This window comes from Anneissia japonica, unplaced genomic scaffold (assembly GCF_011630105.1).
Source record: "Anneissia japonica isolate Jap-2015-1 unplaced genomic scaffold, ASM1163010v1 scaffold287722_len911783_cov160, whole genome shotgun sequence".
Taxonomy (NCBI): domain Eukaryota; kingdom Metazoa; phylum Echinodermata; class Crinoidea; order Comatulida; family Comatulidae; genus Anneissia; species Anneissia japonica.
Window position 1 is genome coordinate 115,572 of NW_022711579.1, and position 15,524 is coordinate 131,095.

Here is a 15,524-nt window from a genome sequence, read left to right on the forward strand (position 1 = left end):
TATATACACTGAGTGTAGTTTCCACGATTGCAAAAAGAAATGAAGGATTTAACGGTCAAAATCCTTAGTACACATGCGACAGGCAGAGATAATTAAAATACATAATCCCGGCCTCAATAAAAAAGAAGAGTAGGGCAACAACATGCAGCACCCCGCAAGTAGGGTACACTCCCAAGTTTAATTATATAACTTGTGGCTACGTATTATTATTATTATTATTATTATTATTATTATTATTATTATTATTATTATTATTATTATTATTATTATTATTATTATTATTATTATTATTATTATTTTTATTTTTATTTTTATTATTATTATTATTATTATTATTATTATTATTATTATTATTATTATTATTGTGGGTATCTTCTCTAATATGTTGACCTTTTTCGTCTATCGATGGGATGTAGAGGCGGAGTCCAGTCATTAGTATAGGACTTACAAAATCAACAATAGTTGGACAGGTTTTCATTCTGATATCAAGGCATTCTACTATCCTTGATCAAATTATTTTTCTTATGTCAATTCAGTTCAATGTAAATGTAAAAGTACACTGGAAAACACCGAACAAAATACACCGACAACTTTTTATTTCAAATTACCATATGTTTGGCACATTTTCCAAAGTCGTTAGCAAAAAATCCGTGCCTTATCGAATGAATTTTGTAATGACTTAAATTTAAAAATTGTCTTTTCCTCATTCAAAATTAAAAAATTGTTTTCAGCTAAAGATCTCATCCTGGTTGGTCTCCGTTCGCGTGTCGTTTACAAATTTGTATGTGCAGGCTGTAATGTATGGAACGCCAAAAGTACAAACCACAAGCGGCGCAGTGCAAAACTAAAGTGACACAGTGCAAAAGTCGAGTGGCGCAGTGCAAATCCAAATGCGTGTGACACTATTTGACCTTTGCACTGCGCCACTTGACTTTTGCACTGTGCCACTTGACTTTTGCACTGCACTTGTCTTTTGCACTGCGCCACTTGTGGTTGTCCTTTTGGCGATATCACGCCAAAAGGACAAACAACAATTTACAGTGCAAAACTAAAGTGGCGCAGTGCAAACTCAAATGCGTGCTCCGCTTGACTTTTGTACTGTGCCACTAGACTTCTGCACTGCGCCACTTGACTTTCGCACTGCGCCACTTGACTTTTGCACTGCGCCACTTGACTTTTGGCGATTTTGTATGGAACGCCAATTTTGGCATCAAAATTAAACTACAAAATAAATGAATAAAAAAAAAATCAAGAACACATAATTCAATTTTTCTTAATATTTCCACAACAATACAACAACAGCACAACAACAAAAAATGGGACTAAAACACGAATAGGTACGTTATATGATCATAGGCATACTTGTCGTAGATACCGTAGCCTAGACTTGTCTATTCACGTTATTACAGTTTAAAAGGCATATAGCACAGTTGTCAGACATGGCTACTAGAGACAAATTAGAAGCTTTGGTAGTGATGGGTTATACAAATAAACAAATTGCTGAAGAAATGGAGGTAAGCATAAGCACCATAACAAATCTCCGGCGTAATTTCCGATTGAGAAAGAGTGACCTTTCGAGTGATATTAGCGGTAAGTTTGAAATAATTTCTGTTGCTTTTTGTTTCTACATCATTGCTAGGCTAGTCAGGGTTGACTACTCATAGTTAGGCTATGCTAGGGCCAGTGACAAAGGGTCGACGCAACCGACGGGCCCTAGTTAGGAAGATCGATTCAATAACATACATTTTCACATTTTTATTAAATAAAGCTCAGATTGACATTTTCAGCATTTAAATTTAATAATTAGACCAATAATATCTTATACAGTAATATTTGTTTATTTTTTTTTGGCAAATCAAACAATAAAATGAGACAGATTTGTTTTTTGACTCAAATAGATTTCTTCATCTTTCCTGTTTTAATTTTAGCAAAATGTAAACAATACGGTTTAAAAGATTTTTTTTATATTTGTCATGAATACAATTTCAATTTACCTGTAGGCCTATAAGTTATTACAACTGTACTTTAAATGTTATCGTTAATTACAATCAACCGCTGTTGAATCTTACAAAAAGGATACATCTTTTTTTCAATATTATTATAATTATTATTATTATTATGATTATAATAATAATAATAATAAAAATAATAATAATTATTTTTATTATTATTATTATTATTATTATTATTATTATTATTATTAATACTATTGTCGTCGTCGTCGTCATCATCATCATTGATATTATTATTATTATTATTATTATTATTACTATTATTATTATTATTATTATTATTATTATTATTATTATTATTATTATTATTATTATTATTATTATTATTATTATTACTACTATTGTGAGTGGATTTCCCGTACGATTAAAAATCATAACGGTACTGGGTTTGGTCTACAGGAGTTCGTGCTTCGGACAGGTCATTCCATTCATAGAAGAAGCCTTTTGATGGAGAAAGTGTACACCTATTAACAAAGGTTTGCCCAGACCGAAACTAACTCTCGCTATATAAAATTGATTATATAATTGAAAAATATTAATCTTATTATTGTAGTAGTGATAGATACTATGTACACGTTTAAATTATTGTTATTTATTTGTTATGTCATTATACATTATTTACATTTTAACTTAATGAATTTTTTAGGTATGAATTACTATATCCATCGTAAAATTAATCTTATCAATTATTATTTTTTTTTAAATTAAATAATATAGTAGGCATAGCCGAGGTCTAGCCTAGGCTAGATCTAAACGAGTGACTATATTATGTGAGTGTATAACATTATGGAAAATATGAATAAAACGTAAAATTGTGAAAGAATAAAGGAAGACGGAAGAAAAGGAAAGAGATTTGGAGTGGCTGAAATTATTTCCGAAAAATATACTCGAATTATGAAAAGTGTAGGCTGTGGCACCAAGACCTCTGATGATTAGTGCCCAAAATTGTTTACAAAAACGTAATGCAATAATAGCGTATTGACTACTTTTGTATATTTTCGGAAATAATTTCAGCCATTCATTTTCATTTCAGCAAATAAATCGAATGTAACATTATTTTAATGAGTTAATTTCACTAAAGTGGTTGCACACGCATTTTGAATTTGCACTGCGCCACTTTAGTTTTGCACTGCACCACTTTAGTTTTGTACCGCGCCACTTGACTTTTGCACTGCAACTGACTTTTGCACTGCGCCACTTGTAATTTGTCCTTTTGGCGTTCCATAGTAATGCTTGTTACGTTGTTATTTCTCCACGCGCATGCATGAGCACCTAACACTGGATGGGAACTCGCATATTAAAGCATTTGAAGAGTTCACGTCATTGTAAACAATTAGCCAATGAGGACTGCTTCACCCTACTTGACTCTGCCTCTAAAACCCAAATTCTCAAAATTAAAGAACTAGCCTTGCATATTCAGTGGGAGCAGCCCTCCCTGAATTAACAGCTTCTTCATACTAATTTATCTTTGTCATTCTAAATTCATTCCATTCTCCCCTTTTTGGCATAGATACTGTACTCCGATTTAGACAAACTTAGGCAAAGGAGAAATTATTAAGTTCCCCTTAAGGTAGGTTTTAGTAACACAATAATTAATAATAATTCATAATAATAATAATAATAATAATAAAAATAATAATAATAATAATAATAATAATAATAATGATAATGATGATTAATGATGAGAAGGATGATGTTGAAAATGATGATGGTGATTATGATGAAGAAGTATAATTATAGAGATTATAATGCTAATGTAAATAATATTTATAATTATAATACGGTACCGATAACGACAACAATAACATGAACCATAAAGAGATATAATAATAACTAGATTTGAACTCGTCACTAAGGACGAGTTAGGTGATCCGCTTGTAAGGCAAAAGTAATCTCTCGGCGTTTAAAAACTATGAATTATGGAAAAATACCGTAGCCAGGATTTTTAAACTGTGCAGGACAATATTTAGCCTGCCGCCCACTCTCGGAATGTTAACAATTTGATAAAAGATGAGGGGGTTCAGAAAAAAAAAACATTAATTTTTACCATGATGACGTCATCAAAGTGGACAGGTAATGACGCACTTATGAAAGAGAATTGTCCCAGCTCTAACATGCTCGAAGGTGGGAGATGATCGATCAAGATTAAGCGTTCAAATGAGTAAAAATAATGACGTCATAAATAGAAATTCAGTTTTGTAAAATTCAGATGGCAATATTATGACGTCACAATATCCGATCAGCCTTAATATTCTATAAAATCATATCTACTCATGTGCTTTCAGAATATGTAATAAAAATTGGGGGTCACGTGCTTCTAAAGGAGCTTTAACTGAAAATAGACATGAGCTTGGCATATTTATAATCTTGCTATTTTCAAGACAAGATTGAAGACTCATCTTCAATACCTGTTACTAATTTCAAATTTTCATACATTTTTTTTTCTGCCTTTTGTTTTTTGTGATTTGAGTATAGGCTTGATTAGATAGATGCCTTACATCATGAGAGCATCTGTGAATCATGTGCCGGCCAACCATTGCCTGTCAATGGTCTTAAATTGCAGGCGAACGATGCAGTGATGTTTGGTTCTTCTGCTCAGTCTGTTTCTCTGCATCTGTAGTTTGGTTACAATAGGACTTGCCTTTTGTTTTTGTTTTTCCAGCGCATTGAGACTTCGGTATAATGCGCTATACCAAATCCCACTACATTACATTACATTACAAACGCGCAAACGGAATTGTATATTTGATTCGCACCTACGGCATTGTTATTGGCTGAAAAAATATCTACCTTTCGTACGTGCTGTGCGCGTGAAAAGTTGTGCGCGGTGCGGAAAATGTGAACAATGTTAAAATGCTTAAAATGCCCTGAAACGTGCTTTAATTTAGTCAAGAAGTGAGAGAGATAATAAGAATACTAGAGCGCTAACTGCAATGTATTCGATGTTCAAAATACGCAGAGCTGTGTGTGTACCATCTAAGATGGCTGCCATAGATTCCATATGAATTTGTAACAGCCAAAAATAGCACCTAACAGAACTGATTAATTCTTGCTTTCTAGCGCGTATCATTCAATGTTTCCTGTGCGAGTTCAGCGCGTGATGTAGGCTACGTATTAGTGAACCAGCGAACGCTTGCATTCATTTCGCTGTAACATGTGAATTTTGAGGGAAGCAAAATTATAACTGCAAACCTAATTATATTTACATGATGAGAATCTACTAATCTTAAGCTTTCCATTCATATATTTCATGAAGTAAAAAGAGCAATAGAAAGGGTCTAACTTATCAAACAAACACCAGGCACACTTCAGTCTTCGCATCAATCGCCGGAGAAAAATGATTACGCTGAAACAGCGCCTGTATATACAATACAGTCAATGGTGTTTGGAAGGCTTGATTCTATTGGTTTCCAAAAGTGACAGAGCTAAAAATTGACTAATCACAACCATTTTTTACAACAAGTATGGTAGAAAGAATAAAGATCACCTTACAGAGAGAAAGAAACCGATTGGTCAAATACTTTGCGAGTTATTCTGATTAGAATTTGGTAACATGAGCCGCAAAAGGTAAAAAAATCTGCTTCCTACGCTGGAAATCCAATGTAGTTGCCTACTTTTAATCGAAAAGTGACAGGATAAAAAATAAATCTATCTCGTTTCATTTCATCTCATTAGAAAGATGAAAGATAGATCTTTTATTTTAAAAAAGGATTGATCTGATGAGCAGTTCCAAAGTTATGGTAGAAAAGGCTGTAAAAAAGGGTGTTTTCAGGTTTGTTTTAGAGCAGTTTTATCAATTTATGCCAGCGCGCTACTAAAGAGCGCGTACAAATTCATATGTCCAATCAAATTTCGCCTAAGCACTATAATTTTCAATGGCGCCCTCAATTTACACAGAAAGTTCAGTAGAGCTAGTTACTAGTATGGGTGTAATGTACACGATTTAAATTTTTTTTTTTTAATTTGATGCTCTACTTGGCCTCTTTTTAGCTACTATAGTTTAATAATTTGTTATCAATACTAATTATCATTAATGAAATAATAGTCAGCAGATGGCTTATTTATGGTAATAATATGTATACTAAACCTGAAGGTGGCGCTTTCCTTCGGCGGCCATCTTGGATGGTACACATGCACAACTCTGCATTTCTTCGCCATCTTGTCAGCACTCTAGTTGTTTAATAGCTCTATGTTTTGACCATATTAAAATTTTGACGCACGTGTACTTATGCACGCGTTATGAGGCGTGCATGGAACATTAAGATACATGAAAATTCAACCTTGACCTGAAGTTTATGCCCACTTAATATGATTTGGAAATTACAATTGGTTAGGATGATATGATCGATAATGTAAAAACGCAAAATTGCGCGTAGAGGACGTCACGCATGACTGATAACCTTGGAAACATTATTGTGACTATTCCAAGACAAGCCAAATGTTCGTTGAAGTTTTCATGTTAGCAAAGATAATAAATAGCAGAAGATAGAGCAGCTTCCCAATATAGTGGAACATCCGTACAAAAATCATTGTGGGTACACGGAGAGCAATTTTACTCCGTCCGCGCGGCTGCGCTATATAGTAATGATAAAGGCGCCGCTCTGGTTCGCTTGTTTCTGTAGTTTCTCCACTTAGTAATATTCAAATTTTACCCCATTCGCGGGAGGGCGGATGTTCCATCAATGCTAATGCAAATACGCGAACAGCTCATTCTTCTGTTATTTAAGTTCTTTGATGTTAGTAGCTCTTAAAAATTTTGAGATATTGTGCTCACAAAAATGGGAAGAAAGAAAGAACAAACGCATGATGATGATGATGATGATGATGATGATGATGATGATGATGATGATGATGATGATGATGATGATAATGATGATGATGATGATGATGATGATGATGAACCTTACACTCACAAGAAGTGATCTGCTTGAGTTGCAGATTACCAGTAAAAGATAAGAAATATATATTAAATAATAGAGAGCTTTACAAAAGCAGCTAAGAATACTTAACATAAACACAATTACACTAATAAAATAATTTATTTATTGGAACAAATATACCTCTAACAAATAATCGTAGAATAGCGTGCTGACCAAAGTGTCGTTGTCCTTCCGGGTAGCATTCATAGATACCAGCGTCTTTTTTCCGGACGTTTTCAAGGTTCACGTTGCTTAAACCTTCCCATTCCATGATATCGGATCCTCCATCTTTTTTCCATCGTAATTTACTGGCATTAACCCCATTATGAGTCATTACCAGATGAACAGTTTCACCGATACTGGTTGTAATAGTTCGGTGTTCTGGTACAACGGTGGCTAGAACAGTAATGCAGTTATTTAGGTATACATTAGGTTACTTTGCTGTAAAGCGTGATATCAGTTTTTCTGTACACTTCGTATAATTTTTGTGATGAATAAAAATGGATTGTTAAGAATCAAACTGTCAGTTTAAAGCTGATTACTTACTGCGTGCGACGGCGACGGCAACGCGACCAAGAACGCACGCAATGACACGGACCCAACGGATCGTCTTTTTAATGAGGATCCGTTCAGATTGCCACTGACAATCAGCAGACGGCGTTGCGTCGCCTATTGCACGCCGAAAGCAAATGTGGATTCCTCGTGCGACGGTCGTACGACCGTCGTCGACGCAGTGAGTGTCCGGCTTTACTATACATGTTTGTACTAGTACACCTATATACATTATTTATTGCATATTGCAGTACCCAATACTCGTAGATAAAACGTGTCTTAACAGGAATATCAAGAGGTGTATACCACTTGGGCCCCATAGCTTAGTTGGTAGAAAATGCGAATGTTAACTGGAAGGTCTTGGGTTGAAATCCCAGTGGAGACAAATGTGGCAAAGACAAGTCACTCGTCGCAAATCGTGTTTCACAGAAGATGGCCAAAACATGCTGGAATGTCAAATTTTTAAAAATCTATTTTATTGCACTAAACTAATCTTTACATATCTATACATCATTCTATGCTGTTATTTTCCCCATTTTCAATGTTAAAACAACACTTTCTAAGTATTTGATGATAGTTTCTGCATGAGAAATGCCTGAAATCATAAACTTTGAAGACTGATTTCTCATATATTGTTCTTTAAACAGCTGTATGTTTAAATGCTTGTAACTTCATAAGGAAATGTCCGATTTGAATGATTTTTTTTACCATTTTATAGCTATTATTTTACTCTCTAACACTGTATTAATAACTCAAAATCGATTTTTGCGACGAGTGACTGGTTTGGCTTGTCTTTGCCACAAATCTGTGATTATCACCAGTGCTGGGTGTTTTTCCATACTTTTGTAACTAAAGACGGCAGAGGCTAATATAAATGGTAGTCGGATTACTCCCTCGTTATTTCACATCAGAGATATATACTGGAACTACAAATAGGCATACGTACTGTATACATTTACAAACAATACTACACAAACGTCAATTCAGTTGATCCACTCACCATTTTTTGCTAGAAACACCATTGATGCTGAAGCAATGCAACCTTTAAATTCTGTCCACATGTATTTTACACCGATTCTGCGTACAGCAACAACAGGGGGAAATTTGAGCCGACATCTAATAAATGCGATCATTGTTGCTATGCATTCATTGTAAGTTGTACCAGAAGTGAATATAGAATCGTCATGATTGTTGTCTAGATTTACCAACTCATTCTCCCCATAATGTGTCCCGTTGTCGTCCACCCATAAACCGATACCAAACATGACGTTGAAGTTGTTGCCATCCTCCATGCCGGTGTAAGCACGCATATCTATTTCATTGTTATCATCCACAATGAAGGAAGTACTACTTGCTGTAATATCAGGTATTTTGTCTGAAATATTCAAAAACAATAAAGTTACTTTTTTACTATAAGGTTCAAAGCTGTAATAGCCATCATTTCTTGGCCAATGCTCTATCTTTTTACACAAGGTTTATCCTTACAATTATCATTCACAAAGTCGTTGTTATTCGTAATCTAAATATAGCAAATGAAAAATAGAAAGCATTGATATCATATATTTAGACATAAGCAGTCTTTCAAAGCTGGAAATAGATGATTAGCAATGTGGCTAATTATTATGTAAATGATTAGCAAAGTGAAGTTTGATTAGCATAGGAATAAAAGAATTCATATTATATCTACAAAGAAAAATTGATGGTCCAGCTTAAAAAAAAAAAAATAATATAACAATTATGCTTAAAAAAGTTTGATTAAAACTTTTTGCATCGTCACCTAATGTAAAATTACAGGTAGCATCCTCATTGACTCCAGGGCTGGTTTGACTATTTATACCTGTAAGAAAAAATAAACATACATACTTCAGGTAACTATACTTTTAGCAATTTGTGGTCACACAATACATTAACTATTTTGACGCTCACATCGACTTGAAAACACTCTATTCAGCTTTAGTGTTTTTAAATTTTATTTAGATTAAAAAGAGATTTTACCCAAAATATGTCCCCTCCTCTGTGTGACCACGACTCGTGGTTATGCCACTGACAATTAAGGCATAGAATTACAATATCTTAAAACAAACCATGAAGTTTGCTTGCCATTTCAAATACACAATGACAGTTTAACTTATTGTTTACATGTTGCAATTGGTTTGGTGAAAGAATACATTAATAGTTGATTTCTTACCCTGAGTTTGCCAGAATAACAGTGTACTGATGAAGATCTAGTGAAAATAGTAATATATGCTTACATTAAAATACGTTATTTTCAAGGTTTATATATCTTTTAATTGATCCATTATAAAACAAATGTGATTGTCAAATTCTGAAAACCTGTATTTACTAAAATTTCAAGATAAGCATGTTAGTGAATAAAGAAGTGTAAACAAAATACAAATACATTGATAATAATTCGGAAATATACATTATATCAATATTACATTAAAATATTATAGAGTCCTCATTAGTATTATAACAATATATTAAATTCATAATAACAGAATTGGTTTCTTTTATGTTTAGCCACGTATAATAAAAAAAAAATACACTTAACAAATCTTACCTTGTAAAGTTCCATTTTACAAGTTTAAATGTAGTCTAGAACTAGGGTTTACATCTGATCAATAAGCGTAAAAAAACAAAACTGGTCAGTAGCAGGATGAAACTCATTAATATAATTCGATGATGAGAATCCAAACATCTGGCAATCAAAACGTTGACATAGGCATGTAAATACACATCAAAAATGTGTATGACGCCTCGTTACATCTATAAAATGAAGTCAATAATTATTAATTTTATAGGTTTTGTTTTTTGTACATTTACCTATAGTAATGGATTATAATTGTACACGTAAAAGACAGTTACATAAGTGGATGGAGAATTTTCGTGTTTAATGCTATTAGATTTAGCACACTACATATACAATACTAATTTAAATGAAGCCTGTAAGTCCAAATAAACTGTTTAGTGAAAGAGTATAGGGAAGTGTAACTATGTGGATTTCGGTGATAGACCTGGGTTTAGCTTTAATATCGGCTTACTTTAACAAATTATATGTCCCGCCAAATGGAACTATCTAATGTCTTCACGTGCAATTACCATATATACATTATATGACAAGAAGTATGTAACAACATCACCAACAAAAGGTGAGGTAAATCCCTATATTATTATTATTATTATTATTATATTAAACGATTGTCGGCAATCGTGAATTTGTTTAAAATAAATTGATACAAAAATTTGAAAGTTATCTTAAACTGAAATAAGAATAATATTAATGGACATTATAGTAAGATTTTAGTGGTATAACAAAATGCTTCCTGGCCTCATATCTTGAGTACAGTGTCAACAATAGAGAAGGTCGGGTAAGGCAACACAATTAAACACATTTAAAACAAACACATATAAAACAAACCTTAAAAATTATATTATTATTATTTAATTATAGTAAAATGGCCTACCAATATTTTTATATTTTTGCAATTGTTATTATTTGCATGACTGCGTACACACTTTTAATTTTTTGTTTGTTAATCCACCTAATTTATTTACAAGTGAAAAGAATTGATTGATTGATTGATTGATTTTGGATAAATTCATTCTATATGGTAGTTTTATTTTCTTCCTATGTGTAACATGCCATAACAGTTAAAATAGTAAACGAATAATATTAAATATAAAAAAAAAATATGTATATGTAAAAGCGTTAGTAATAACCAGTCCTCTGGTCTTCTTCAGCCTTATGTATGTTGATGACTTAAAACTGTATAGTGTTGTCAGCACCAAGGAGGATGCCAGGTATCTTCAGGAGGATCTGGATGCTGTCCTCCGTTGGTGTGGGCGCTAAGGTATGTCCTTAAACGTTTCTAAGTGTAAATTTATGTCTATTTCCCTTAAAATTAAACAAACAAGTGTATTTTAATTATAAGATTGCGGATGTTTTATTAGAGAAAGTTTTGTTTCATCGTGATCTTGGTGTATTTATTGACCATTATCATTTTGTAAACATGTTGATTTTATTATTTGCAAGGCAAACAAAATGCTTGGTTTTATTTGGAGAAATTGTCGGAATGAGTCAAAAAGCTATCAGTTCGCTGTATCGTACCTTAGTTACCTCACATTTAGACTATTGTTGCGTTATTTTTAATTCTGTCTCCAATTCTCAGTTAAATCCTATTGACAAAATTTATTTTAAGTTCAACAGATTCTTTGTCAACTGTTTTGAGTACTCCTGTAATCTCTTGCGGCCCACTGATAAAAATACTTTGTTTGATATGTTATTTTTGTATAGATGTGTTAATTCACACTACAGTTCTAATTTTGTTCATCTGTTCGGTCTTCATGTTCATTACCTCCGCCAACGAAGTTGGCAGGAGGTATGTTTTCGCCTGGTTTTAGCTATTTATTTGTCTGTCGGCATATTTGTTGTGAACAGCATACAGCCCATATTTGTTATCAGAAATTCATCAAACTTGGCCACAATGTTCCTTTACCTAAGATCTAGAGCTGATTAAATTTTGAAGGGTCAAGGTCAAAGGTCAAGGTCACAATCAACGAAAAACTTTTTTTATTTATTTCTACAGCCCATAGTTTTAATCACAAACTTGTCAAACTTGGTCACAATGTTCAATGACCAAAGATCTCATTACCTCTACTAATGAAGTTGGCAGGAGGTTATGTTTTTCCCCTGTTTATTTATTTATTTGTCTGTCGGCATATTTGTTGTGAACTGCCGACAGCCCATAATTTTTATCAGAAATTCATCAAACTTGGCAACAATGTTTCTTCACTTCTAGTCTTCTAGAGCTGATTACATTTTTTAGGGTCATTACTTTTTTATGGGTACAATATGTGGGTGAAATTTATACTGAGGAGAATTGTGATGTAAGCGGAGGTATAAACTCTCCGATTGCCCACTAGTTGTAGAATTGTTGTGCATGTCTTTGATTTCAGTCGTGTTTGTGTTTGTAAACGGGGTTTTATTTCTAGGTTACCTTCTTTTTACCACCGTATTGTTTCTGAAAATAGTAACATTGATATCGCTGTTGGTTTGGAAATAAATAATTAAAAAAAAAAAGTAATATTGATCAGTATAATTATTTAAAGAAGATCTTATTTTCACTTAAGTCTCTTAAAAAAAAACAAAATCTTGAATAATAAAAACAAGTTTTTTCTTGTTTAATAAGATTCTAATTGTGTAATGTTCTATTGATATTTTTGTTACCTACAGAGTAATGTAAGGTTTAACTTATAGTATACCATCATCCTCCTGTTCTTGTGCTACTAATACAAAGTATAAAATAGTTTGTGATATTAAAACAAGTTTATGCATATGAATCTAATAAAAACATAAATTAACAAGATAATCTGAAATTACAAACCCTCACCCTGTTGGGCCATATCATTGTATAAAGTCGATTCGCTTGATCCGCTGGTTGTTGTATTATAAGGGTGTAATATTGCCAGCTAAAATACATCAGATGAAGTCAGGGAACAGTGAAATTCATTAATTTTACTGTTCCCTGGTGAAGTGTATCCAAGCTCTAAAATTACGCGTCGTATTATGTGTAAAGTTGTTTGTCTGTGGACCTCATTGGAAATAAGTCTTACTAGGACTTCCATAGGCATTCCTTGCATCTCTGTCTGTTGTGGTTTTTTTTCTGTTACCTGCCTCTTTTCATAATTTGACTTTTGACATAATTTTGAAGTAGTTAAGTTTTAATTTCATAAATAAAATAAATAAGATATTTATTTGAACTGAATCTTAAAATCAAAAATTAAAAAAATATATGTTTATTAGATTAAGGTTAATTATTTACCTAATTTTTATATTTTTTATGTATTGTTTTATGTATTTTACTATGAATTGATATGCGAAAAAATTCAAATCAAATCAGTCAAATGTATGGGGTTCAAACCTCCTCTCTTTTTTTTTATAAGTTACTTTGTATTATATTATCCTTAACTTTCTATTATTTGTGCATTTATAGAATACATTTTGCCATGTTTTATTATTTTTCACGATTTTTTTTTTTGTATAAATTTGGGGCAACAAATTGTGAGATATGCGGCCTGAAAGTATTTGAAACAATCCAAAATCTGCATCTTACTTTTGCACTCCATCCGTCAAACGAGTCCTATCATCGTAGGCCTCAGGTGGCAAGCCATCAATCGGGCTTACACGTCGTCCAGACAGCTTCATGTCTGTCAGCCAAAATGTGGCACATGGACGATCCAAACGAGTCGGTACGTATGGAACGCCAAAAGGACAAAATACAATAGGTAGCAGTGCAAAACCGAGAGTCAGCAGTGCAAAACTGAGTCAATAGCGCAAAACTGAGAGTCACCAGTGCAAAACTGAGAGTCAGCAGTGCAAAACACAAAGTCACCGTGCAAAACTGATTAGTGCAAAACACTAATTATTAATTATTTCAAACACTTAATTTTTGTATTAATTGTAACGCTTATACGCACCCCCCCCCCTTTCAAAATTGTCAATGGTCACTAAGGAGTGCCCAATTGTGACCTCAAACTTTCATTCATTTTACTTGTTGACACCGTCCAAAAAAGCTGTGAAACTTTAATTCAAAATAGAGGGCGTCCACTTGAATTGCACTGTCATTGGAGTTTTTCATTGCCACCAATGTTTTGCACTGTGACTCTGTTTTGCACTGTGACTCTCAGTTTTGCACTGTTAGGCCTACTCTGTGTTTTGCACTGCTGACTCTCAGTTTTGCGCTGCTGACTCTCGGTTTTGCGCTGCTGACTCTGTGTTTTGCACTGTGACTCTCAGTTTTGCACTGTGACTCTGTGTTTTGCACTGTGACTCTCAGTTTTGCACTGTTACTCAGTGTTTTGCACTGCTGACTCTCAGTTTTGCGCTGCTGACTCTGTGTTTTGCACTGTGACTCTCAGTTTTGCACTGTGACTCTGTGTTTTGCACTACTCAGTTTTGCACTATGACTCTGTGTTTTGCACTGGTGACTCTCAGTTTTGCACAGGTGACTCTCAGTTTTGCGCTGCTGACTCTCAGTTTTGCGCTGCTGACTCTCAGTTTTGCAATGCTAGCAACTGTATTTTGTCCTTTTGGCGTTCCATAGTATGGAGTGCGGTCAATCCGCTTGAGTCGGCCCGCGATTTTTTTTCCGTACGAAACATTTGCATGAAACTTCACTCGGGCCATCTCGGATTGACTCGAGTGAGTACGATACGAGGAACAAGATCAGACACTTCGCAATGTCGTGACGCTCGAGTTTTACTATTACTGTATTGCTCTTTCTATGTTTACCTACGGTAGGCCTATGAAATCTCACGACTTATGGGATGTACGTGTGTAACTAACTGTGACCTTCTTGGATGTTATTAAATGTTAGTATATTATCTACAACAACAACAGCTAGTACCTCCTGTTATAAAGTGTAGATAGGTACTCAGTAATACCAAAGGCTAGAGAGAAAGAGGCCTAACAGGCTGAGCTAGGGTCATAGGCTGACACCAACATACTGACATTGACTGAAATTTTTTTGGGAAAAAATAGGACAAAATTGAAGCATGAAATAAAAAATAGAGCGCATAGAGAAATATTATTAAATAAATAATATACCATTCCGGCGTTATTGAACTTGTCCAAACTATCATTGTAATGTAATTAATGTTAAATAATAATAATTTCATTGGTAATTGTACTTTTTTGCATTATTAATTACCTTGGCCTTGTAATGAAGAACCTACAGATACCGTACTATTTACTAGGCTTATAAATAATATTCGCCCAAGGGGAATATCTTGTTATTTCCCCTTAACGTCGTTTTTTTAATTGTTCTCTAATTCCTCCATTGTCTAAGTTAATAATAATAATAATAATAATAATAATAATAATAATAATAATAATAATAATAATAATAATAATAATAATAATCATAATAATAATCATTTCGGCATTACATGTAATTAACTTGGTCTAGCCTTGTAATCAAGAACCTGCCGATTACTATGCCTAGTATTAATAACTAGCTCATTTTTACATTCATTTGGT

The 15,524-nt window shown here is 33.4% G+C and overlaps 1 protein-coding gene across 1 annotated transcript in view; it reads right to left on the reverse strand.

Annotated features, from left to right (window-relative positions):
* LOC117107540 (tenascin-like) overlaps positions 1-15,524 on the reverse strand; it is a 67,047-nt gene that overhangs the window by 39,139 nt on the left and 12,384 nt on the right. The window contains exons 2-6 of the mRNA XM_033249243.1: positions 10,047-10,252; positions 9,672-9,708; positions 9,261-9,320; positions 8,484-8,858; positions 7,073-7,327 (exon numbers count right to left, since the gene is read on the reverse strand). Coding sequence (XP_033105134.1) covers positions 7,073-7,327; positions 8,484-8,858; positions 9,261-9,320; positions 9,672-9,708; positions 10,047-10,061 — 742 coding nt within the window. The 5' untranslated portion in view covers positions 10,062-10,252. The remainder of the gene's footprint in view (positions 1-7,072; positions 7,328-8,483; positions 8,859-9,260; positions 9,321-9,671; positions 9,709-10,046; positions 10,253-15,524) is intronic.